General features: G+C 54.8%; 8 protein-coding genes across 8 annotated transcripts; 4 read left to right on the top strand and 4 right to left on the bottom strand.

Moving 5' to 3' along the window:
* Positions 1 to 9: 9 nt before the first annotated feature.
* Positions 10 to 1,791, bottom strand: CORC01_12254 (MFS monocarboxylic acid transporter; the record flags this gene model as incomplete). The annotated part of the gene is made up of 1 exon (XM_022623875.1): positions 10 to 1,791. One exon carries the CDS (start codon positions 1,789 to 1,791, stop codon positions 10 to 12), a length of 1,782 nt encoding a protein of 593 aa, XP_022469632.1.
* Positions 1,792 to 1,997: 206 nt separating this feature from the next.
* On the top strand, positions 1,998 to 4,815 carry CORC01_12253 (F-box domain-containing protein; the record flags this gene model as incomplete). The annotated part of the gene is made up of 5 exons (XM_022623874.1): positions 1,998 to 2,002; positions 2,085 to 2,316; positions 2,433 to 2,487; positions 2,639 to 3,428; positions 3,498 to 4,815. 5 exons carry the CDS (start codon positions 1,998 to 2,000, stop codon positions 4,813 to 4,815), a joined length of 2,400 nt encoding a protein of 799 aa, XP_022469631.1.
* A 606-nt stretch (positions 4,816 to 5,421) lies between these two features.
* CORC01_12252 (heterokaryon incompatibility protein) lies at positions 5,422 to 7,254 on the top strand (the record flags this gene model as incomplete). Its single annotated transcript, XM_022623873.1, has 1 exon — positions 5,422 to 7,254. One exon carries the CDS (start codon positions 5,422 to 5,424, stop codon positions 7,252 to 7,254), a length of 1,833 nt encoding a protein of 610 aa, XP_022469630.1.
* Positions 7,255 to 7,748: 494 nt separating this feature from the next.
* On the bottom strand, positions 7,749 to 10,261 carry CORC01_12251 (calcineurin-like phosphoesterase; the record flags this gene model as incomplete). Its single annotated transcript, XM_022623872.1, has 6 exons — positions 7,749 to 7,865; positions 7,955 to 8,792; positions 8,849 to 9,356; positions 9,441 to 9,732; positions 9,791 to 9,914; positions 10,032 to 10,261. 6 exons carry the CDS (start codon positions 10,259 to 10,261, stop codon positions 7,749 to 7,751), a joined length of 2,109 nt encoding a protein of 702 aa, XP_022469629.1.
* A 2,630-nt stretch (positions 10,262 to 12,891) lies between these two features.
* CORC01_12250 (uncharacterized protein) lies at positions 12,892 to 13,291 on the top strand (the record flags this gene model as incomplete). Its single annotated transcript, XM_022623871.1, has 2 exons — positions 12,892 to 12,950; positions 13,039 to 13,291. 2 exons carry the CDS (start codon positions 12,892 to 12,894, stop codon positions 13,289 to 13,291), a joined length of 312 nt encoding a protein of 103 aa, XP_022469628.1.
* Positions 13,292 to 14,657: 1,366 nt separating this feature from the next.
* CORC01_12249 (uncharacterized protein) lies at positions 14,658 to 16,017 on the top strand (the record flags this gene model as incomplete). The annotated part of the gene is made up of 4 exons (XM_022623870.1): positions 14,658 to 15,021; positions 15,124 to 15,289; positions 15,398 to 15,805; positions 15,906 to 16,017. 4 exons carry the CDS (start codon positions 14,658 to 14,660, stop codon positions 16,015 to 16,017), a joined length of 1,050 nt encoding a protein of 349 aa, XP_022469627.1.
* Positions 16,018 to 16,342: 325 nt separating this feature from the next.
* Positions 16,343 to 20,337, bottom strand: CORC01_12248 (hsp90-like protein; the record flags this gene model as incomplete). Its single annotated transcript, XM_022623869.1, has 3 exons — positions 16,343 to 17,060; positions 17,136 to 19,770; positions 19,974 to 20,337. 3 exons carry the CDS (start codon positions 20,335 to 20,337, stop codon positions 16,343 to 16,345), a joined length of 3,717 nt encoding a protein of 1,238 aa, XP_022469626.1.
* Positions 20,338 to 22,085: 1,748 nt separating this feature from the next.
* On the bottom strand, positions 22,086 to 24,998 carry CORC01_12247 (BRO1-like domain-containing protein; the record flags this gene model as incomplete). The annotated part of the gene is made up of 4 exons (XM_022623868.1): positions 22,086 to 22,491; positions 22,543 to 23,785; positions 23,835 to 24,543; positions 24,618 to 24,998. 4 exons carry the CDS (start codon positions 24,996 to 24,998, stop codon positions 22,086 to 22,088), a joined length of 2,739 nt encoding a protein of 912 aa, XP_022469625.1.
* Between the last annotated feature and the right edge of the window lie 673 nt (positions 24,999 to 25,671).

Here is a 25,671-nt window from a genome sequence, read left to right as displayed (position 1 = left end):
AGTGATGACTTAAATGACGATGCCGCGTTGCGCCCATCCACCCTTGCCCTTCCAGGCAAAGAGGACCATGCCACATGCCACCCAAACGGTGACGGCCATGGCCCAAAACGTCGGCGCGTAACACTGCCGGCCGTAGCAGAAAACGTCCCCGCCGCCGCCACGTTGAGGAGAGTTTTCAGCGCCAGATTGGTATATCGCCGAGTACACCAGTCCCCAAAAGGTCGATCCCAGGGCAGGGAACATGGCGACGATGCCCCAGTTGGTCGCGAAGTTTTCGACACCCCAAATGACCGTAATGATGATGGGCGTCAGACTGAAAACAGCACCGTAACCGGAGCCGATCAGGCCGGAAACGATCCAGAATCTTTCGCCGTGTTCCTGGATGAAGCCGGAAGCCAAGGCAACCAGGCCCAGAGATAGGATGATGGCGAAGAAGAGCAGGAAGGCGACGCGAGAAATGGTAGGTCTTCCGCGAAGGAATGGCGGCGCAGAAGAAACCTGCAAGTGCTGCGTCTGCGGCGACGGCGCCAGAAGATCGGTCAAGGTACCGGTGGCGAGACGAGCAATGGTGCTCGTAATGCCAACAATGGAAACATGTGTCGCGGCCGACGTCGGAGGTCCAACATAGTGCATGGTGGGAGGATACAGGGTTCCAATCACGGTGCCGAGATTGTTGATGAAGGCTTCGCCGGGTCCAATCATCAACAGGAACCCCACGGCGAAGCACCACATGGTCTTGTCCGTGAGGAAGCTTCTGGTCTCGGTGTTGAGGACGAGCTTCTTTCTAAGTTTGGCATCGTCCTCCGCCTGCCCCAGGACACCGCCGTCTTCTTCGTCGTCGTCAATCTGTCCGATCGCGCCGTAGCCTCTGCTGCGCTCGACGCTGCGGGCGCTCAGGAAAGAGGTGCTGCGCTCCAAGAGACCACTCCGCTCGAGCTCCTCGACTGCTTCCTCAAAGATCTCTTCTTCGTCAACCACCTTGAGTGTGAAAGCGCCAGTCACTCCGACTACCAAGAGGAGAATAGCGAGGAAAACGAAAAAGTGGAAGACATCCAAGTCTCCGGCCGAGCCGTCCGGCAGGCGCTCGTAGAAGACGTGACTGCCCAACTGACTGAGCCACATGCCGCTCAAACCGAAGGCGGCGATGGGTACGGCTAGGGCCAGTCCACGATGTTTCCCCTTGCCAAAGTTCTTGGCGCACGTCGCGACGGCCGCGAGGTACATGGAGCAGGTGCCGACACCCACGCAGACGAAGGCGAAGATCATCAGCGGGTACGTCCAGTCGGAACCGCCAGCGAGGCGCCTTCCGGCATAGTCGCGCAGTCCACCCAGGTTTTCCGCCTCGAGCTTCCGGTATGTTCCCGCAGCTATGGCATAGCCGCCGCTGAAGAGTACAGCGGCCAGGAGTGAGAGGGGTGGGGTGCCGACGCGGTCGCAGATGTAGCCTAGGAACGAAACAGGGAGGTAGAGAGCGATGGAGCTGCTAATGGCGAGTCCATTGACCTGGAACTGGGTGTAATGTAGCCGTTCCTGGAAAATGTGACCGTACATGGAGAAGACGGTGATTGAGCCAGCGCAGAGGGCCGAAATCAACGCGGCGACGAAGGAGATGGCTCGAAGAGTGGTAGCCGCCCGGCGGCTTGGTCGTTTCCGTCTCGGTGGCGTCTGAGAATCAAAGGAGGACCTTGAGCTGAATCGGCTGATAGTCGAGGACGCATCGTCGTCGTCGTGAGCTTCCGCAACGAGGGTCCGGTCATCGGACGGGGTTGGTGTGTTTGAGGCTCGCGCCATAATGACTGATGGCTGGGTGGGAGGTTCGGGTTCGGAGATGATGGGAGATGCGATTGCGATCTGGAAATATGCGCCGTGGTCGGCGGTGTGTAAGGGAAAGAATAAGCAATTAGACAGGTAAAGAAAGGCAATCGCTGCTCATTATTGCGCAGATGAAGACGTGGCCAGATCCGCGAGACTCGAGTCACAAACAGACGAGACCAAACATGACGTGCGCGAGGGGGGAAGAGAGGGAGAGGAGAAGTCTCGGGTTGCGGATGGCGGATGGGACTGACTGGGGGAGATGACCGAAGATGGTGGGAGGAGACGGACGGTCCGCGTCGGAGTCAGGAGTTGGAGTCACGACTTCGCACGTCAGCAGGTCGCCTCAATGATGTCGTGCTCGGCGGCCCGGTGGAGGTCCTTAGGCTGTTTGAACACTGCTGGATGTTGTCCGGCGGCAAGTTTGTCACTGACACAGCGCTGAGCACGGAGCTTAGGCTGCACTATGCCACTGTCCAGTGGAGGGCGGGCAGCAAAGCTGGGGTGAGCTAGGCATCTTCCGCTTACTTTAGCGAGATCGGAGTCAGGTCCCGAAGCTCACCGCCGAGGTTCCGCCTGTTACGTACCTTAGCCCAGCCTCCCAATCAATGATAAGATAGGGTACGACTGGTATCGATAAGAAGGTTGATGTTGGTGATGCATCAGGCGAAAGAGGTCACGTGAACCTTCCTCCATTGAAGTCACCAACTCCCCTCTCACCCCGCCATACTCTCCCTTAAGGTTCTTCCATCTTGCTTCTCCATGACATAATCTCTCGGTACTTAAATCCCTTCTGAATCCTCTAAAACCAATCTAAGCTCTACAGACGACAAGATGGACAGCTTTGGGGACCAGCATAGTGTCCTAGCTGAGCAATTCTCGAAGCTCACACACGACGATGGGTCCCCGGATACATTACTCCGACACACCAACTTGAACAATCTCGTCTCGAGACTCACACCATGGGAACTAATATATCTCAGGCAACTGACAAGGGAGAGTCCTGTCAAACTTGGAGGAATGCAAGATCTTCCAGAAGATTTAGTTGCCATGATATCCCGGTATCTACGCCTAGGCGACGCTATGAAATGCACACTGGTTTCCAAAGCATGGCGGGAGAAATGGACATCTCACACAGTCGTCAAAGACATTGCAATGACCTACTTTCCTGGATTGACTGCGTCATCCCCGGATGCGTCAGCCTGGGATCTTCTTCGTCCCATCGCCCAAAAGGCCATAGCTCGTACTGAAGGCAAATTCATTTCCTGGCTCGCTGTTAGGACGGCTGACGTGCCTCTGCTGGACTGCACCGCCCTGAAACTCGATGATCGCAGCCTTGAACTGGCCAAGTCTAAGCCCAAGCCCAAGCCCTCGAGAGTTTTCATTAGTGACAAGTGGGGAGCGGGCTTGCAGGTCGACCTTGGCTTTGCTTATTGCAATGGAAAGGTCGCCTGGCAGTGGGATGCCTACAGATTCTTCATTGACGACATCCGAGCCTTGACAAGGAAGCTCGTATCACCGCCCGATCTTGTGCTAAAGGGTGACAGAGACTTCATGGTCTCTACGATGTCGGAAAACCTTCTTGTTCTTGCCAATCAACTTAACCAGAGGGCGCTGTAAGTTGTTCGACGAACATTCATTGGAATGATATATGGTCCTGTTTCGAACCTGATTAATGGTCTTAGTATCGTATATAACCTTGAAACGGACCAGCACCGTCGTATCACCCTCCCTGACCGCATGGTGGACATACAAGCCCACAAGGATACATTCGTCGTCAACTTCAGCAGCGACTACTTTGCCAACTATAAATCCGCAACCCCGCCTCATATCTGGCACTGGTCTACTGGCCTCGTCAAGCTGGAGGTTCCTGACTTTGCTGCGGCCCAAGAGCTTGGCTTGGCCCATGTATGGCAAGAAGACACGGAAGAAGGCGTGGACTTTCCCGATCGCTTTATTTTTCACCCAACGAAACCTCACATTCTCTACTTTGTCAATGCTGTTCTAGACTATTCAAAGACGGATGATGATATTGATGACGACAGTGAATCTCAGGCTGAAGCTGAGAAAACACCTCTTCGTTCACGCCCTTCTATCCTCCTCGTAAAAGTTCACAAATTCGAAAAAATGAATTTTGTCGAAACTTTCAGGTACAAGTCTACTATTGAGTCGCCGGGTATTCCACGATTTGCAACGCACTGCCGACCGATGAATGCCTTCGGGCTCTGCAATATTGGTATACTATACAGGCCACTTTCGAGGGGCAAAGTCACTACTGATAGTGGACTGCCCGGCTCGAAACTTGTAAAGACGCCTAGCCTTTCCATGTTACACCTCAATTTCAATACGGCGACGGAGTCATTCGTGTTGGAACAGAGAGTTTTGAAGGGCATGCGGAGGCCAATATGGGACAGCGGTTCTTTGGATCCAGCACAGGCCGGTGGTATCTTGTGGAACGACTCTATCCATTATGTTCAGAACCAGACACCCCAACTTGAAGGTCATCGTACTCGATGGAGACATGAAGGCGAGGGGCAGGTCCAAAGATCAATCTGCATCGCCAACAAATCATCGACGTTGGTCCTGGACACCACCAAGCTCTGGTTTAGAGAGCCCGTCCACGGGTATCACGGGGAGAAATTCCGAAGCATGGCGGTGGACGATGACTTTGTGATAGGCCTCTCCGGGAGGAGCTACGTCGTATACAACTTTGGCGACCCGCGTCTTAAAGGAGGGCCCTGGTCCGAGGCTCACCGGGTGCGGCATTACACGGCCAAAGACACGGACTGTCCCGTATGGGGGTGCTTCGGGCCGAGCAATTCAAGGGGATGCCTGAGTTGCGGCGTGGAAGGGAATTCGGTTGACGGCTCCGACAATGACTGGGATACTTCGGATGACGAGACAGGCCGTCCCCAAAGAGCGGATGAGGCTTTCGGTGGCAATACTACTGGCATTCTTCAGGCCACTCGCAGATTATTTCCGCCAGGCACATACTTGGGCTGATTTTAAGGACACTACTGTCTGTGGATTCAGTACTCCAAGACATTGAATTGACAAGAAACTGATAGCTGAGAGATTCGACCCCCTGGGCTACAGCAGCAGACAAAACACGACAGAGTCTAAAATGGTGGAAGTTAGGAATCCGACACTGCGGTTTTTAGTTACCTGAAGACACCACAAAAAAAAAACAGCTCAGAAAAGAATTGCTTGCCACAGAGGCGCCCATACCCCTTGCCCTCCAAGGCCTTCGAACACACTATCACCAATATAGGAGGTCTGATGCAAGTCACTCTTCCAGAGAGGCTTTGCTGCTCATCGAATATCCAACGGTTCATCCCAGCTGGCCCCAGCTGTCCACCGCTGCATCCCCACCCCTGCTCAGCCGTCACTGCGACTAATTCTTAGCAGGGAGGTTACATGCATCCAACGAGAGCACTATAAAGTCGGTCTACCAACTTTTTGCTAACGGTCAAACAATGTCCCCGCTTCTCAGCTTCGGATTGCGCACACGTCAATCCTAGGGCGGCGTAACTTTGATATTGATGCTATGCAGCGAGCCTAACCCAACTTACATGTCTCTACGGCAGTGTCTTTGGATTTTGCAGCGTGATGCGCCTCATCAACACTCGGACTTTGGCTCTAACCGAGTTCTTTGGCGATGAGATCCCGCGCTACGCCATCGTCTCGCACACGTGGGGCCTCGACGAGGTGACTTTCCAAGACTGGGAGGACCTCTGCGTCGCGAGGGAGAGGCAGGGGTTTCGGAAAATCGATTTGGCCAGGATCCAGGCGATCGACGATGGACTCGACTACCTCTGGATCGACACTTGCTGCATCAACAAGGAGAGTTCCGCCGAGCTGTCCGAGGCCATCAACTCCATGTTTGCCTGGTATGAATGTGCGGTGAGATGCTACGCCTATCTTTCGGACGTTGAAAACTGGGATTGCCCAGACGATACCGGTGATGGAGAAGACAGCTTCAATGTCCTTTCGCAGAGTCTCTGGTTTACACGAGGTTGGACACTCCAAGAGCTCTTGGCCCCGAGGGAAGTCCTCTTCTTCACTCGAGGCTGGCATCTCCTAGGGACCCGCAAGCTCCTCGCGGGCGTCATTCAGAGAATCACAAACATTGACCGTAAATATCTCCAGCCGAGGAGCAGGAAACGCCTGTCCGACGCCAGCGTCGCCGAGCGCATGTCGTGGCTGTCGTGCCGCAAGACCACCCGCAAAGAGGACCTGGCGTACTGCATGCTCGGCATCTTTGACATCAACATGCCCCTCCTCTACGGCGAAGGCGCCAAGGCCTTTGCGCGCCTGCAGGAGGAGATTCTCAAGACGTCGACGGACCAGTCGCTCTTTTGCTGGTCCTGGACCGAGAGCGACCCCGGTTCGTGGGTCAGCATGCTGGCGCCGTCGCCCCGGAACTTTAGAAACGGGCAGGACTACCACCCCGCGTACGATGCCTCGAGCAGGCCGGTGCCGTACTCCATGACGAATTTCGGCTTGTCGATACAGCTCACGCTGATACGGCCGGCCGATATCCGCATTTCCAATTTCGGCTTCCGGCCGCCAGAATATATCGGCATCCTGTCAGCGAGCACAAAGGGCGGCCACCTCATCGGCGTTCCCCTAGAAAGCACCGGCGTTGTGGACACTTATAGAGTCGTCCGGGACTTCCCCCGACCCATCTCGCTGCGATGGAACGTTCACGATCTCAGCCTCATGAAGTCAGGTAGCCTCAAAGTAGAAGTCCACGACATTTTCGTCCCCTCGAAGGCACCGGGCAGCGATCTGGGCATCGTCCAGCTCAAGCCCCACGACTCCAGCTTCCACCTGGGTGAATACGCCATCATGCTCCTCATCATGCACAGCCGGGGCTCCGGCGTCGAGATCTTTACGAGGATCGAGGCGATTCCGCGCTACACGGATTCCATGGCGGGGTTCATCACCATGAAGAAGTTCAAACTGTACCCGTCACCGACGACAACGACGAGGACGAGCCCGTCGGCAGAGTCCAACGTCTTTGACGCGGTCGAGGCCCACGGCGCGCTCGTCCGGCTGCACGCCAACTCCCTCAGCCAAAAGGACGGGGCCCTCTGGATGCTCTTTGGTGTGCTGGTCAACAAGGAAGGGCAGTCGAGGTGGATATTTCGGTATCTGGACGGTTTCGCCGACGCCTCGTCGAGGGCGCCCATGACCGAGGCGAACCTGGAGAGGCTGCTGAGGGACGCCGCGACGAACTGGCAGCCGTCGTACAGGGCCAAGGCGTACGTCTCCCCGCAGGCGGTCGAGAGCAGGCGCGTGACGAAGCGGGACGCCATCACGATCACGCTTGGGCCCGAGTTCCGTGCCGAGGTCAACGATCGAAAGACGGTGGCAAAGGCCGCGCATCTCATTGTCTCGAGTTTTGCTGCTGGACTCAAAACGGCAGATACCATATAAGTCGGTTGAACGTGAAGAAGATGGAGAAACAGTTTTGCTTTTGTTTGCTTTAGTTTCCGAACCTCGGAAATCGGATCTGATACCCTCCATACGGACGCTTGATCGTCTAGACTCTCGAGTCGAAAGGGTTCATGTGCAAACTGGCCGCTTTGCGCCTCTGTCTCTCGACCCCGGCCTTTGGGTTATGTGGCGCAGAAAGGGTTGCTGGCGACGGCTCTCTCGGTACTGACTAGGCTTCCCACTCAGCCTGTAGCTACCTCGTGTAGTCTCGATAACCAGAATTCAATGATCAAAGGTCCAATACGTTGAACGGCGTGCTTAATATGTACAATTGAAGAGAAAAATATATGTACTGGTGGCAGGTGAGAGATCCTACGAGTAGCGGTCTCATACGCCAGACACCCGATGAACCCAGGTGGACCTAGGTCAATCCCACGATTACTATGTTCCCTGGATGCTTGTGTACCCAGACTCTTATATGAACATCACTCTCTTTACGCGGTCGTAATGTTGTAGCCGATTCCCAATCCAACTGGGCAGTTGGGCACATCTGCCTGCCACGACGCGTCGCTCTTTGCGAACGCGGGCAAATAGGAGTTGGTTGTGAATGTCTACGAAACGGGTCAGCTTATCACGTCCAGGTAAATAGCGGCTCTCCACCACGGGTGCCCGGCCGCCCTCCACCAATGATTTGACTTACGCTAGGCAGATAATAAGAAACATCGGCAGACGTGTAACTCGCGCCAAGGGAGCGCAGCACCGAGACGACGGAGCCGGCGACGTAGTCCAGGAAGATGAGATCAATCTTGTCATCATCTGCCAGGGAACCACTGCTGGGGAAGCTGCCGTTGGCCTGGAAGAAGTTGGGGTAGTCGTACGTCGGGATCTTGGTGTGCACGGTGTCGTCGCCGTCGGTGCCAAAGTCGTCGCTGGTGGTGTAGCCCGGCGTGACGGCCTGGCGCCGGACGATCCGCCCGCCGGCGTACGAGCGCTTGGAAAAGTGATCGTTGGTCACGTGCGGGTCGATGCAGCTGTCTACGGCGGACAGACCCGGGTTGACGGGGGTGAAGCCGAACGCGTCGTCGACCGCTGCGAGAGAGCGCTTCCGCTTGGAGGGGAAGTTGCCGGATTCGAGACCGTTGAGGACCTGGCGGGCGAGGGACCACGAGACGTCGGGGATGTACTGGAAGCCGTCGGTGAAGGGGGAGACGATGAAGGACGAGTCGTAGTCAAAGGGGCCCTGGGCGAGGTCGAAGCGGATGTGGCCAGTGTTGGCGATGATGATTCGCGGCGTCGACTTCCTCGCCTCGGTGACGATGGTGGCGGCGAGGGCCGTCGTCGTCAGGGAGAAGATGGAGCTGTCCGACCGGAAGGGCGCGCAGCTGATGCACCAGGTCTGGGGCGCGCAGCCGTAGAGGGAGGTCAGGTTGAGCTCCTTGCGGGTGTCTGTGATTTTCTTGGACACGCTGACGCCCTTTGACGTGTTGAATGCCTTGATCTGGCTGCCGACCGCGTGGTACTCGAACGTCAGAGTGTTCCTGAAACGTGCGGTCAGTAAATTGCGTTGCGCTGATGGCACTTTGGGTATCCTTACCAGTCCAGGTAGCGGCGAGAGTAAGTGATGCTAGAGTTGCTGGTGGCAGAGGTCGGGCCAGAAGAAGCACTCTTCGCAGCCACGCTGACGGCCTTTTGAGAAGGGTGAGGTACGCCCTTGGGGTACACCGCGCCCTTGTAGCTGTCAGACTTTATGCCGCTCAGAGACAGCCAGCCCACGGTCTCGCAGTACCGCCCAGATTCCAGGGCGGTCGACTTGTCGTCGTAGACGGCAAAGTCGCGGATGTGGGTGTGGCCTCCAAAGAACTGGACCGGGGTATCGGGCTTTATGGCGCGGATGGCGTTGAAGACGGTCTTGAGCGTGCTGCTGCTCTGCGTCGGGCGGACGGGGTTGTGACCGATGACCAGGAAGAGGTCAATGGGCTCCGCGTAGTTGACGGCGTCGAGGAACCAGGACTGCTTCACCATGGTGGCGGCTTTGGTGACGACGGAAGCGTTGGAGTTGCCGGTGAAGTCAAAGAGAACGCCGAAAGCCATGATTCTCAGGCCTGCACCGGGGTGTAAGTTAGAATATCTGATCAAGAGATACTTGCACACTTGTGGGACCAATGGAAGATGGGCGGGCTACTTACCCTTGCGGGTGGTGAAGTATCTGTACTGCTTGCCAATGGTCTCGAGCGCTCCCGTGCTGGGGTTGCGGATCTGGACGTTGCTCGTCAAGTATTTGTCGCCGTAGACCTTAGCGAACTGGCTAAAGGTCTCGTACGCGATGGCGGAAACATACAGCTCGTGGTTGCCGATGCTTAGCACATCGTAGTCGATGTTTTCAAAGATTGGGTTTGACAACTGGCCGTTGACACCGGTGCCATTGGCGTAAGACGAGACGCCAGTGGCATCACTGATTCCTGCGCCGTCGTGCAAGTCCTGCACGTGTGTCAGTTGCGCGCAGTGGTGTTGAGAGTGGAGGATAGGGAGGACATACGCCAGTGTCGACTACCAACAAGTCGACATCCAGGTCCTTGGCTTTCTTGCGCATGTGCTTGACAAAGCTCACAAAGTCACCCCAGTCGGCGCCATAGTTTTGCTCGCGGATGTGTCCTTCGAGCCTGTGATTTTGTCAGTGTCTGGAGCATGGGACTCGTCAGGTAGGAAGAGAGAGAGGTCCTAATACCATCCGTGAGTATCTGGATTAGGGTTGTAAGTCAGTATACGCGAAAATGCACTCTTGTTTTGAGACGGAGTCCAGCTTACCAGTGGTGTGAAGGAAATTGAGTTGACCCCACGAGAGCGGACCACGAGGTGCGACTGTGGCCGCCTGCGCATCGGGCTGCGCGCGACGGACATTTCTGGTCATGACGACGTCTCTCTCGGGATGCTCGCAGCTCTCGCAGGCGAGGACCGGGGCGGCCAACGCAAGGGCGAGCGAGGCCCAGATGCCATTTCCGAGACGCATTGTGACGGAACCTGAAAGTGCTTGGCTCCCAAAGGAAAAAAGAGTGATCCAATGGGGAAGACTGACAAGCTCAAGCAAAAGACGGAGAACTCAGAAGATTGGGGAGGGTTCCTGTGAGCATTCAGGTAGGTAGCATCATCCAAGGCTTGGGTGGCATGCAGCCAAGCTTTTAAGCAAGATGCAATCCCACTCGAACAAGCTTTTCCTCTCCATGAGCCAAGGGACCAAGGGTTGTGGAGGAGCTGCAGCTTTGGCGCGGTGACGCGGCGAATGATAAACAACCCCCCCATTATCCCCATTCAATATTCATCGGGGGCGACCGAAATCGCAGAGTTGGGATCCCGTATCTTGCTATCATCCAAAGAACAAGACGACCCAGGCACGTGGGATAGAGCAGCTTCCAGGATTGCTGTGGACCGAGCTTCCTGTTGTTGTCTAGCGCCGACATGGCGGACCCGCACGAGAACTCGTTTGCGTGCCGGCATTGCCGATTTTCCCAAATGGTGATCGCTAGTGATCCACGGGGTGCCTTGATTGGTGAGTATATTGGCTGAAAGTCTATCTGTACTGTACCGATTAGCCATAGCAGCGAACGACCTGGGACCCTCAAGTAAGAAAGAAAAAAAAAAAGTTAATCGTCCCTTGGTTGTGCGTGGCTGGCTAAGGTCCCCAGTGCCACTTCAACACCACCATTGCAATTCGTAAATGTAATGTAATTCAACTCTGGGCTAGCCTACGTTGTACATGCAGATCCATGGTGGAGGCCAATGGTACCTACCCGCCTGTCATCCATTTGAATGAACCTACCTTTAGACGCTGTTCGAAGGCTGTTGTGCATAGACGTGCTGCGCGAGTGAGCTCGTACATAAGCGCGACTTCCAAGCTGGTGTCACCCTCAGCGTTTCCCGCAGCTCCCCACAAATCTCCACCGCCCATGACTGGGTGAGCTTATCATCGAGGTGCTATCAGTCCCAATCGTGCTGGGGTACATCACGGGTGACCAGCTACCTTACCTTATACAGCCTGTGAATATAGATGTAAACTGCTCAACGGTGGAAGGTGGAGAGTGCCAAAATCTTGAGTCGTGGTCGACTGGCCCACCACAACGGATCATGCGCACAACAATGGCTAATGGACGTCAACTCCCAGGAGAATACATGTATATTCCCATGCCATCGGCACTCTGTTTCAGCCTGGAACTCTGGTACTATGCATACCAATGAGGGCTGAGGTTGTCCACAGCAAGCTATAGCATACAACATTCTGAGTACCTATGCACATGCAGTGACTGTTCCTCAAACTGCCTCTGTACCACTACCTCGGGGAGCAGTTCGGCATGTCTGGTCTCGAACTAGTTGTGCTTTTCAGTCGTAGTCTCTGCCCACGCTTCTGAACTTGAGACGATGCGCCTTCGCGTCGCGTGGTAATCACGCATCCCGCCCTATGATAAGGTGCCCATACTATTCAAAGGGAATGCGGTGATGGGCTTGTGCATCAGCTGGCTGGGATACCCGACACATTCGCGACCCTCGGCAGCACCCCCTGAACCGGTGTGACGGACCCACTCAGCTATAGAACGAGTTTCGAAGCTTCCACCCCGGATTCGCCTCACATCAGCCGTCGCATCCAAAGACCTGGAACGAGGCTATTTACAAGAGACCCCACCAGATGCTGCTCGTACATGCTATCCGTTTGCCTGGTCCCAGTAAGAACGCAGGAGTTGGTTCGTATCGCTGTACCTGGTGATATGGTGAAGCCTACATGTATGATACTGTGCGTGTTTTGCTGTCCGGAAGTATCAAGACCTTGCCCTGCGTCCTGTCTCGACGTGGAGCCACGGTCCATCGGTTTTAAAGAGGCTCTCAATGGTTGTCAAAAGGAAGATGTACACCGAGAAGCTTGTCGTAGACCAAGGATTGGGGTCAGAGGCTCAGAGCCAGGTCATTGAAGGTGTCTCCCCGGCCAACGTCGCCAACTTTTGAGACAGAGTCGACGCACTGACAAAACACGCGCGAGGTCCGCTGGGAATCTTCAGATGGCAGCCCACGTCAGACTGTATGATGGGACGAGCTTAAAGTCTACAATTCACAAAGCCTTATTTCATCCCCCGGCCAAATTGTCCCCACGAGAGAACTACAACTACAACACGCGATCGGCACGATTTTCGCATTTCTCTTCTCTCCTCCTTTCTCGACAAACTGAATGGCGGGGTTTAAACCCATGTACCTAGCTTGGCTCTGCCCAATCTTGACACGTTTTGTGAATCAAGACTCAAATGCCCATTAAGCTTGGTTTTAGAAGCAGAGTTTCGCAGGGACTCCGGCGGTGGGCCTACCCCGTATCCTCTTCGGAGTGAGCGATCCTACCTAGCAACACAGCCGCGGTCTTTGGCCAAGATGCTCAGGAGCTGAGACTTTTGCAGATCATAGCTGAGCTGATGGTTAATAGGATCACCTCAATTTTCTATAAATCTAGATGCCAATACCGCGGTTTATACTTCCTGTATCCATTCAAGCCATCTCAATTCGAATACATTCAGGTTTTCTTTTCATATTACTCATTTACCTTTGTAATCACATTCATCAATCTGCTGTGCAGAAATCTTCCATTACAACCACCAGACCTCGACAATGCATTTCTCAACCATTATCCTCACCCTCTTTTCCGCTGGCGTCCTCGCTAAGAATGGGTTAGTCTAAACAGCAGAAATCGTAGATCCGATCAAGCTTGCTTATTGAGATGAAAAAATTTGTTTGCTAACCATGTGCGCGCATCAGATGCGGCTTCCCGGATGGACCTGATTGCAAATCCCTCGGCACGGGCGCCGATGGCCTGGAGCAATTCGCAGACCCCGATGGTTGCTGTCTGCTGCCCATCCGCTGCGGAAACGGCGATGGCGGCGAGAGATGCGAGCGTGTGAGCGGTGCCAGTGCCGGCGGCGCCGCCGCCGCCAAAAAGAAAAATGGCACCACTGGCAACGCGAGAAACGGAAAGAATAGGATCAACGCCAACGGAAATGGGTTCATTTAGTTCTGTTGGTAAAGAATTTGCGGCTGTTCCGTGGTCAGAAAATGGCAATCAATGCTTCATGGTACACCACTTTTATGAGTGAGGCCCTGGAGAAAATCAAAGCTCCTTCCGACAGACGTCTTCAGCCGCCCGTTGGAAAACAAGAATCACAAAGTCTCTTCAAAATTTAGACTTGAAGAAACCTATACCTTCAACTGTGGACTCCCATGCTGTGAATATTTCATTAGGTCAGACGTTTCTTCTCTTGAAATTAAGATTCATCGCAGCTCCTAGGATGATTATGGGAACGGTGAGATCCAACCTGGACGGATGCACAACCTTCTTGGGTATGCTACTACAAGAGTGCCGCTCCTTCACCGGGTCAAGAGGTTGAAGTGCCGTTTCAACTGGTCCTGAGGTCCATCTTTGTGAGATTTCAGACTAACGTCTTCGCCCCTTCCTCTCTGCGTACGACCCAGCCATCAGCTCGTCCTCGTCCTCGTCCTCGCCCTCGCCCTCGTCAAACTCGTAGGTTCTTGGGTCGACAGCTGCTACTGACGAGAACGCTGTGAGAAGATTTGCTCGAAGATCCAAGAGGTCATAGTCAGGCAATTCTTCTTCACTAAGGCGTGTATCATGATGATCTCCCCGTCAGGTTCGGTCTTAATTTTATAGTCAAACTCATTAAAAAGTATCTCAGCCATTGCATCTCTTAGCGAGGTTTGAGTATTCGCAATAGAACACATCAAAGTTCAATGATACTTTAAAATGAAGATGGGACTAGGAATTGAAAGTAGAGGCATAAGGTTACATCCATGGTCTTTCTCTATACGATCTTAATTACTTCTTCTGGTCTAATTATAGCTCATACTCGTAGCTAGAGAAGACATTGACCAAAGACCAGTATACATATCAATCGCCCACCATATTTCTACGTAACTTTTACGCTTTGTCGTGAGGATTCAGACCGTCCATGGTTTTTTCAGGGACCAGACGCTATCTTGACTGAAATCGTGGAGCAGCGGGTCTCCCGTCCGATCAAGTGCCGGTGTGAGCGGGACGCCCCATGCGAAATTCCTCACCCAGATTTAAAAGATTGCCGAGAACGGGCAAAAACCAGGCTGCCGCATGGAGGAAGGGGGGGCCGTTCACAGCAAACTTTCTTAAAAGCCTCAACTTCAGCGCAAAAGAGCTCCACTCACCAATCACGTCAACCATCTTTCGACTTCACATTGGGTCGTCTCCCCATTGCACTCTACTTTCTCTTCTCCTCCACGAACGTAAGTTGAGCCGCGCTCTGGAAAGTACACCATAAAAAAGGAGTAAAATCCTTTTTACATCGACCAAGGCAAAGGGTAACTAACAGATCAAAAAGGCACAAAAAAAAATGGCGGACAAAAACAACATCATCCACCAGCCGATCCACCCCTCCGTCCGCGCCAAGCTGGACCCGGAGTACGTCGCCCTCCACGACGCCATCATCCAGTACATGGAACCCTCCGAGGCCCGGCCGTGGGACCCGGCCTCGCGCGCCGCGCCCAGCCCGCTTGCCCACACCACGCAGAAGCTGTCCACGGTCGGCAAGCAATGGGACGAGGAGCTCGGCGGTAGCGGCGAGATCCAGGTGCGCGTGTTCGTGCCCGAGGGTCAGGCGCCGTCGGAGGGGGGTTGGCCGTGCTTGGTCTGGCTCCACGGCGGTGGGTGGGTGAATGGTGGTTTGGATAGCGAGAACGGCTTCTTGACGCACGTTTGTCAGTGTTGGTTTCCCCCCCCCTCCCCCCAAATAGAGAGGTGAAATCTTGGGAAAAAACATATGAGTGGTGAGTGTAAGTGTTGATGGAGCATCAAAATAGATGTGAGATGCGTTGTCGTCACCATAAACTACCGCCACGCCCCGGAGCACGTCTACCCCGCCGCCGTCGACGATTGCCTCACGGGACTCAAGTGGATATACGAACCTTCAAACGCCTCCCGTCTGGGCCTCAACACGTCCCTCGTCACAATCGGCGGTCTCTCAGCGTTCGTTATCCCAGCAGCCCTCACCCCCGCCCCCCTTCCAGACCTCTCTCGTAACAGTCACCTCTGTCGAGACAACGAACACTAACATCCTTCCCCCCTCCCAAACAGAGGCGGCAACCTCGCCGCAATCCTAACAATGAAAGCCTCCCTCGCAAACATCCACCCGCCGCCCATCGCCCAGATCCTCATATGCCCCGTCATCGACAGCACCGCCACCGCGGAGACGGGCTGGGCGTCCACGAAGCACGTCCCCTGGCTGACCCCGACCCGCATGGGATGGTACCAGGACCTCTACTTCGCCCGCGGCGACGAGGACAAGAAGCAGTGGCAGGCCTCGCCGTGCTTCGCTCCCGCGGACGTCCTCGCCCGCAGCCCCCGGACCTGGCTCGCCGTGGCCGGGGTGGACCTGCTCACGCCCGAGGGGCTGCGGTACGCGGACCAGCTCAGGGACGCGGGCGTCGAGGTCGAGACGGAGGTCTACGAGGGCGCGACGCATTCCGTCCTCGTTCTTGCTGGGTATGTTACAGTGTAGTGTTCTGCTTGGCGTATCTGCGCTTCGCTGTTTACCTTTTTCGTTGCTTGGACGTAGGCCGGCCGGCTAATTGTTCATCTCCAGTGTCCACCAGATTAGCAGGAAGCTTGTCCATGACGCATGTGCCGTCCTGGCCAAGGGCTTCGGCTCTTCTTACGATCCTGCGTCGGCTCCTATCCTGTCGCAACAGGAGTAAGTCATTTGGGGGAGGGGGGACCAGCTAATGCCCGGCCAACATCGGGTTCCATCTTACACTCACGGCGGCAGATAGCCTAGAACGCGTCGGATATTGGACATGGAGAGATCGTCAAGGTTGAGGAGAAACATAAAATGGTATTTTTTTGTAATTACAAACCATTACCGTCAAAGGTTTGGAACCGTAATACTTCGTCAGGTCTGAAATGTAGTTGACGCAAGACGACCTAATCTATTTCCCAGAAAGGGGGGTCTTGTTTATTATGCTGGAAGAAAGGAAAAATCCCAGGGATGAAAAAACCGGCCCGGTTACCGCTTTCACAAACTCACGACGCCGTAAGCAGCTTCTGCAACTCGGCAAAGCGCACCGGTTTGGGCAGGAACACATCGAACCCAGACGTCTCGGCGTCCCGCCGCGCGTCCGCGCTCGCCAGGCCCGTCAGCGCCACCACCGTCGTCGCCTGCAGCCTATTGTCCCGCTCGTAATCCCTAATGCGCTTTGTCGCCTCGAACCCGTTCATGATGGGCATGCTAATGTCCATGAGCACGAAATCGAAGCGCCGGCGCTTGCTGGCGCTCGCCTCGATGGACGAGCTCGAGGCCTCGATGAACCGGTCGAGCGCCTCTTGTCCGTTCTCGGCCTGCTCGTACGTGAAGCCGCACTTCTTCATGAACATGACGAGCAGCTTGAGGTTAATCTGGTTGTCGTCGACGAGCAGGACGTGCAGCGTCACGCTCTTCTGGCCGACCAGGACCGGCTGGCCGCCGTTGAGGGCCGGCGAGAGCGCCATTGCGCCAAGAGGCTTAATGAGGGGCTGTACACCCATTGCGGGTTCAAGTTGCTCGGGCCTGGCTTGCTGGTGGAGGGGAGTGCCGACTCTTTCGACCTGGCGCACCTCGTTCTCGGGAGCGGTTCTCCCAGGGGTCAGTGGGACCGGAGCCAGCAGCCCGGATGAATTTCGTGCCATTGCCTGACTCCTCTCTAAATCTTCTACCCGCTTGAGGCAGTGGCTAAACACTTTGGCGAGTTTTCGTGGGCCGCATCTGGGGCAAACGGTCAGCTTTTGCAATTGGCAGAGGGCTTCTCTGGTGATCAATCATGGGAGTTGGTTTACTCACGGTTGCGGTATCACTTCAACAATTTCTGAAAAGTCCAACAACAGCTTGCTGTGGTCCTGAAGAATTTTGACTGCTTCTTCAGCTGTCGGGCAGATAATGACAAAGGGTGCCTTCTTCTGGCTGGGCGATCTCCGCGAGTTGTTCTTGAAGCGCTTCTCCAACACTTCCACCGTGGGTGGCTCAGAGTAGAGATACATGTCTGCATCTGGTGGGTCGGATGGATTTTCTTCAGCAACGTTCATCTTGAACCATTCGGAACAGGTCTCTGTGAGAATCTGGTTCAGTTTCGCAGCGTGTTTCGGCATGGGTGGGGTATCGGCGGTGCGCTCCTCCTCCAGGAGGACAATCTTCATTCCCTTGGTCTCGTTCACGGTACTGCGCATCACCTCGTCCGGCTCGCGAGGTCCTTCCGTGTCATCGGATGCTGATGTGAAGCTGAGATGTACGTCGAATTCGGTCCCTCTGTCTTGTTCGGACCTGACCTCGAGACTTCCTCTCAAAGAGTCGACGATTTGCTTGACGATACTGAGACCCAACCCTGTGCCGGGCTGAAACGAATCTTCCTGGCTGAATGGAAGGAACAGCCGTGTTTGTTGGAACTCCTCGGACATACCTTTGCCAGAGTCGGCCACTCGTATCAATGCGTCGATCTTAGTCCCCTCCGATCTTGACTGGCCGGTCAGGGAGACAAGGACGTAGCCTTCGGTCGTGTACTTCAAGGCGTTTCCAAACAGGTTCATGATGATACGCCGGAGGGCACCTGGTTGCGCTTTTACCAGCCAAGGTATTTTCGGGTCGACGTCCAGCAATATCGATACAGTACCCTTGGCCCCCGGAGCTTGGAAATTGCCCACCGACCTCACATTATTCGTTTCCTGGACACTGATGCTAGGCTTGGGCCCATCCAGAGAGCCCGCGCCTATTAGTTTCTTGAAGGCGTGGCCGGCCGCGATGGCGTCAACAACCTCTTCGACGAGGACAGCAAGGTCTACCACGGAGGACATGCTCAAGCTTTCAAGAGAGTCTGACGTAATGGCGACCGGTCTGCTTTGGTTCTGTTTTGCTCGCCTCCTCATCTGCGCCCGTCCAAGCCTGTTGATCTTGCTGTAGTCGAGTACGTGATTCAAGGTGTCGAGCAGAGTCTTTCCGCAGGTGGCAATAGAGCTGATGAGGCCGGATTGATACGCGTCTGTGCTGGTATCTTGGAGGAGCTCGGCGGATCCGAGGATGCCGTGTAGAGGACTGCGGAGTTCGTGACTCATACTCGCGATAAAGGTCGTCTTTGCAGCCTCGTTCTTTTGGCTATTGATGCGGCCGACTTGGGTCATGATACTGTTGCTGAAGGCGCGGAGGTAGGAGAGGTCTTGGTCCAGATTCATCATGCGGCCAGTGACGGAGGTCCACAGGAAACATCCACCGGCAAGCCTGTCTTCGCTGTAGTCGAATAAAGGCACAAAGACTACCGTTTTTGCACCAGGGATCTTCTTGAGGAGCTCTTCGTGGACCATCTTAACCTTGCGGCGTCTGCCTTCGGATTTATCGGGTGGCAGTGCGCCGTCGACACCCATAGTCTCCCTATCACTAGCACTGTCGTCCCCTGATGATACCCCGAGGCCGGCCTCGGTAAAGGAAAAGGTCTTGCCCATGGGAAACATGGAGAAGTACTTTTCAAGGATGCCGAGTGAAAGCGCCGGGCCCTGCTCAATGCGAGCGCGCGCTCTTTCATCGGCCACGGAGAAACTCAGAATCTTGCAGGGTCTGGCGGATGGTGAGGTGTCAGAGTCGGAGCTGTCGAGCCCAGAGCCTGAAGTGGCGGGTCGTGTGGCGTCCTCATCGTCCGACGACTGATTCCTGCCAGACCTCGACTGACCTCCGGGTGTAGCAGTCGTTGCCGTGGCTCCGAAGAAGGCAACACCGTCAGCCAGCGTCGAATGACGGAGGACGTCTGTTGCACGGTTGAAGAGTTTCGAGAGGCCGTCGACCCTCGGCTGAAATGCTTTTTGGGGGGATGGCGGGTTTTCGGTGCTGGGACCTGGGGGTTCCGTAGTGTCGCTTTCCTGGCGAGACGTAGACGACTCTCGAGACCGTAAAAGGTCTTCGGCGTTGCGGAAGTACGAATTCGATCTCGGCATCGGACGCCGTGTCGAGACGAGTGGCATATCCGGCGGTCGTACTGTTGAGGGGCTTCTCGGTACATCGTCCTTCACAGAAGTCGAATCCTCATTCATGCTGGAACATCCCTCGATAAAAGTCGCCAGTCCCCGCACAATCCGCTCGCCCTTGAACCTGTCCACGCGATCTCGTGCCCACTCCAAATGCTCCATGGCCGTCTGGGCAACGCCCTGCATGAACCGAATCTCATCCGCCGTAAGTCCATCGTGAGGTCGTTCGTCGGAAACGGCAAAAGATCCGATCTTGTGGCCGCTGCGTGAGATGATGGGCACGCCAGCGTAGAAGCGTACGCCCGGTTCCGACAGCACGTACGGACGTTGGCTGAAGCGAGGGTCGAGGCGGCAGTCATTGACAATGAGTCCGGTCGCCGTGTACGAGCGGCCTCTGTGGTCTAGACCAGTGCAGGTGTTCACCATTGAGTGTTCGCAGACAGCATCGGGACGAGATAGGATGGTGGCGCCGACTAGTGGAATCACAAGTGTCAGCATATGAGCTCCCAACACGTATACCCCCTTCCATTGCGTCTGAGCCTGAAATTGCACGCGGGGAAGGAGATTGAGCATGATGCCATCGTGTATAAAGGCTGTAGGCATGCAGCGACGGCGGTGGCTCAAGAGGCAAGCAATAGCCGAGACGGAGTGGTTATCTAGATGGAGGCCTACGTACGCCAAAGTTCGCTATCACCACTGTTCGTCTGGTCATCCCCATTGTTCAAGCCGCTGCTCTGAGGGTCCTGCAAGTGGTCAAAGTCTCCGAGTTGAATGTTACGGGTACCCTCGGCAAGGATGACTTGGGTGGTGGAATCGATCAGCGACACCATGGCACGCTTGACGTTCAGTTTCAGTACGGCCAGCTGGGCAAAGGCTGTGAGAGCCTTGTCGGCCGAGGCCTTGGGCTTGTAGCCATTTCCATGTAAGTCCTGGGCGGCGATGCTATCGACGTTGAGGGCGACATTGAATGAGGAACCCTGCGCAACCTGCCAGCTCTGGAGATATCGCTGCACCTCCCGCTCGCGTTGCGCCTCGGACATCGGATGGGAACGCGAATGCGTGTACACCGCACAGGGGTGGCGGTGCGATCGGTCTGTGGGGTGTGAGGGGAACGAGTGAGAGGGAGAGTAAGAATGATAGTGAGAGTGAGAGTGAGAGTGAGAGCGAGCCGTGCTCCGATGTCAAGCAGGGCGGCGGCGGCGGCTCTCGTCTGCCCAGGCGTCTCTCCTCGGAAACGTTCTGCTTTTTTTTTTCTTTCCTCCCTCGGCTTTGTTGCTTTGTTTTTTGTCAAGGGGACTCGGAGTGACAGCCCGGGAGCGAACTACGCTCGTGGACCTCGCGTGGCCACGGGGTGCATTTGGAGAAGGGGGGAGAGGGGCAGAGAGGAATGCGGAAAGGCGGGCAAGTGTCACCTAACCGTTCCGGGCGCGAGCTTTTCCTATTCTTTCTGCTTTTTCTCTGGCGGCGGTGGCGGCGGTAGGCAGGCGGGTGGCTACTGGCTGGGCAGTTAAACCCAAATCCGCAGCCAAAAAAAATTTAAAAAAAAATAAAAAAGGCATCGGCGAGGCTCTTTCCTACGGCAAAGTATCTGACGTCTTACCCCTCCTTCCTCGGCCAGCTCCACCCTTCTGAGGGTCTTCCGCGAGGTCTAGAGCGACCTATAAGACGTGTCCCAGCTAGAGACCAATGGAATGATTCGGCCGGACGTTTTACTCCTTTGTCACCTTGTCATGATCGGATCTTGTCCTGTCAGGATCGAATCGAGTTGGTTGATCGCCTGATGCCGCAATACCACTTCAATTTGCCACAAATACGAGTAAAACAAAATCCAGACTGATTCAGATTGCCACGATAACAGTGTGCCTTTTAATCTACTCTCTCGTGACGAAACTTCTTCTTCAAGCCACTGTAAAAGAGAGGCGCAGTTGTCCAACTGCATATCTTCTGCAACAGCAGACTCTTCCACGGCTAGGTGTTGCGGACCACGTCCGAAATCCCCTTCGACAGATCCTGACTCAGCGACGCCAGCTGAATTACAATTTTTTCCCTATGGAATATGTCGTCTCAGTCCCATCGCCAATGGAGCCACACACGCCCCCTTACCCCAAATTCTCTCGGCTGAAGGAGGGCAGAAAAAAAAAATTAGAGACAAGAGGCGCAAAATAGAGAAAACATTCCCGCTGTGAGACTAACGCTGTGAGACTATTAGCGCTGAACCTTGCCTACCTACCTTACCCAGGGAACATGGGTGCAACGTCGACGGCTGGAGCCTCCCACGCAATCCGGGAAGTCCCGCTTCCGGCCATGCCGTGATTATACATAGTATCCCATCACATCTGACAACTCGATTCTGGCGCTTACATGAATGATGGGAGCGACGAACCTAAATAATGGTCAGATCTGCAATTCACATCATTCCCGATACCCAAGGATATGGCCTCCCATAAGGTAGCTATCACAAAGACCGCACACGGCACGGGTAACACATATATCCTCTTACACATGTTCCGTATAAAAAGTTTCTCCCAACATTTGACGTGGTCCAAATACCTCACTTGGGTACCGGTATGCTCCGCTTCGGCTACTGTGTGTGAATGAACCATGCACTTGTTGGTCATTTGCTAAACACAGAAAGCATGCTTTGCGACGGATCTATGGTACATCTAGCAAGACGGCGCAACCCCATCAACGCCAAACTACTCGCTCAAAAAGCCGACTCAATAGACCCTTCGCACTCCCCCTCCATTCATGATCTCTTCTTTCTAGGTGCTGAGAATCGATCCGCGTCCTAACCGAACTTGATCCCAGAAGAAGGGTTCCAAGTCCCTCCCCGCGGGGGCTGGCTCGCCGTGCTTTGGCCCTGCGTTGATCCGCCGGAAGGCGCCGCCGGTGCACCTGGTTGAGCCCCGAACTTGATGCCCATATCAGGTTGCCACATGTTTGATATTGCGGCCGCCGGTCTCGGGTGTTGGGGTTCGACAGTCGACCCGGCCCACGACTGGATGTGTGCTTCTGCGGGAGAGTGCACTTCATGACGCGAAGGTTGCTGCTGCTGCTGCTGCTGCGCCGTTGTGCCAGGGACGACGCTGGCGCTAAAGTAGGACTGGGAACGCGGGTCGTAGTTTGAACCGGTGGGGGAGTGGACCGGCGATCGGTTGAGGTTCAGAGAACTAAGCGGCGGCATGCTGACCTCCCTGTGAGCTGGTTAGCACAGTGTGTGTTGACACGCCGAGGAACTTTCTTACTCTTCGAGACTCTTGGCGTCCATCCGCCGCTCAGCAGCCCAGGCCTTGACAGGATCGCGGAAGTTCTGACCCACGACCTTGCTCAAGTCATTGTAGAACTTCCGACCGACGTCAACATTGTTAACGATCTCCTTGTACTTGTAGTAGGCATTGTCAAGCCTCTGGAGCGCCTGCTCGCGCTCGCGATTGCCGCTCGTCATATTCTTCTTTTGACTCTCAAATTCTCGGTTGACTCTCTGTACCTCAGTCATGAGACGCTCTTGTTCGTCCTCTTCCTTAGCCACAGCTTCAATCTCAGAATCGTACAGCTTGTCGAGACGCTTCTCAAAGAAGTCCTCAAAGTGGGCCGGGACAATCGCTGTTGTCGGGTATGTTCTCTCGAGTCGTGCGGCTTCTTTCAGGATTTCCGGCTTTATATCATCCGTTCTAGCCCTCTCCCGCAGCGCCTCCGCCTTCTTTCTCCTTTTAGACTCGAGTCGCAGGACGTCGTTGTAAGCTCCCCGAAGCCTACCTATCACCGGCTTCAGGTGTTCTGGGATGTCCATGCGCCTAGAAGAAGGGACAAAGTCCATAATGGCTCGATCGGATCCAGAGAGCATTTCGAGCAAGTCCTGGACCTCTTTGTACTTGTCTCGAACGACCGCGTCACTACTCGTGCTACTCGCAAAGTAGCCCTCGATCTCGGCCACTTGAGCCCAGAATTGGCCTCCCTGGGGGTCGCTTCGACTTTCTGGTCTTGACCACCTATCTGTACCGTATTTCCGTCTCATTCGATTGTCCTCCTCCTCTTCCGCTGCCAGTATCGCTTTGCCTTCGTTGAAGATTGCGATATCAGCAGTCCTTAGCTTGTCAATATCCGAGAAGGCCCGCTGAATCCGTCCAATAGCATCTGCTTGCCGTATTTCCTCCGCATGGTGAACCAAACTGTGAGGCAAGCCAAGCGGCTTCTCAAGGGCCTGCAACGAACCAGGCAGGTTGATGGAGCTCAGCAAGGCATGCAGCTTTTCGGTCTGCGTTTCCATCTGGCCAATGATGTTTTCGTTTACTATGCGATCGCGAAGTTGCTCGTAGATGGTGATGGCAGCGTGAACGGAGAATGGAACCAATTTCGTAAACAGGGCCGGTCCGAACTCGGCCTGGTCTCCGAGATAGTCAAACGGACTGGCTACTTGTGGAGGCACTCTGGCGATTGCCATGTTGGCTCTGTCGAGAATCTTGAGCTCTGACTTTGGCGGCACGGGTTCTTCTCAAGTTAGCCGTGCATCTACTGCTAACCAGCTTTCGGCACTTACGGAGATAGATGACGTCGTTGTCCTTCTCTGCCCTCTTGAGATCCTCTTCGACCTTTCGTTTGAGGCCATTAAGATCCTCGAGCACTGCCTTGTTCAGGTAGCCGCCCCGACTCTCCTTCAGGCCCTCATTTACGCAGCTCACAGCGTCCTGCAGGCGTGCAACCTCTTCGCCGTATTTCCTCTTCTCCAGACAGTCACATGCGGCTCGGTATTGCGCGGCACCAGCAAAGTGATGGTGCTTTGCGCTCATGTGGTGGATCCAGGCAGAGCTGATGGCCTCACTCTTCATCGCAGCGTCCCCCGCCGAGTTGTACAGATCAGATACGCGAGCGGCCAGTCGAGCAATGATGGCATCCTTGTACCCATCCATGACCGCCTTTTGCCAAAAGCATTCTTGCGACTGTGCCAGGAGAAGTTGGGACAGAGACTCGAGGGTGTTGGCGTCCATGTCCTCGGGTGGGTCAGACATGCGAAGTTCGGGTAAGACTTCCTTCTGCATATGTCCTAGTACTCCAGAAGCCGAGGCGAAATAGCCTGCGGCTGTTTTAAGACCTTCTGTACCTGATCTCGATTGCGCAACCGCGAGCTGGGAATAGAGGGAGGCGAGGTTGTAGAGGATATTCATTAGCTCGTATTTAAGATTGTTTCGCACCATCGGTCGTTCGGTATTGTATCCTAGCGCTGGGTACCACGTAAACTCGGCACCAATCTATTTGCAAGCTGCGTCAGCGATCTCAAGATTGCTCCGTCGGTTGGGTTTGTATAGGTGGAGGAGAGACGTACGTCGATTGGGAACTTGCCCCCGATCCACACTAGCTGTCCAGCATAGGCCTGAAGCTTCTTCACTCCGCTGGGGTGCGGCTCCCTTACATTGACCGCATCTCGTCGTAGGGTGTCGATGACCTCGAGGTCCTGACGAAACATGTCGGGGTGCTGGTCATACTTGGTGTTGATGTACTGTCGTATTGTCGACGAGAGCGAGAGCTGCGTGGACTTGCGGAATGGCAACGACAATATGTTTGAAATGCTGGCCATGACGAACAGGTTAGCAGGGGTCTCGGTGTGCGTAGAGGGAATACTCACGTCGCCATGGTGGGAGGTCGCCTCGTGGAGCTGACCGGACGGCGTTGGAGAACCTCGAGCTAGGTACGACACAAGCCTCATGACTTCATTGCTCAGAGCACGGAGAAGATGCAGCAATCCGAGGGATCAGACGTTGGCGGGGCACGAGAGCATTGTGGCGCGAGCGTATCCCGGGTGGGGGTGGGGCTTGGCTGAGACAAATTCATTTGATGCCTGACGACTGTTGTTGATTAAAGCCTGGGATGTCAGGCTGGAACGGCACAGTTCGTCCCATACAGGAACATCTCCTGCTGCAGATGGCAATCCCCAAGTTATAGCGACAAGATAGCGACAAGCCTTGCATGGGGGAGGGAGCGGGATGAAGTTTTTAAAGTGTGTGAATATTTCGTAGCATTGGTATACACTTGTTCTAAAACTCTACAAAGGCACCGATGACTGCCTTTCCTTGCACCAAAATCAAACCAAACCAGGTGGTAGACCTCCAAAAAGGACACCCAATGTCCTTATCATTGACTCCAAACGTCCGGCCTGTCACAGGTCTATGTGCCGATTGCAAGATCCGTCCACGCAATCCATCTATGTGCAATGCAATGCCACAATGGTAGAAAAGAACAAAGGGTAAGCGTTTGCCAGCATGCTGTCAATGAGGGGAAAAAAAAATGCTCCGTATCGTACTCAAACGCCGAAACTCTATGCGAGCTGTATGCCGAAGTCGAGATGCGAGTTGAATCGAAGAAGAGTTTTGGTGTGATGA

The sequence above is a fragment of the Colletotrichum orchidophilum genome, assembly GCF_001831195.1.
Source record: "Colletotrichum orchidophilum strain IMI 309357 chromosome Unknown Scaffold_147.1, whole genome shotgun sequence".
Classification (NCBI taxonomy): Eukaryota; Fungi; Ascomycota; class Sordariomycetes; order Glomerellales; family Glomerellaceae; genus Colletotrichum; species Colletotrichum orchidophilum.
This window is presented reverse-complemented; position numbering and strand designations above follow the sequence as displayed.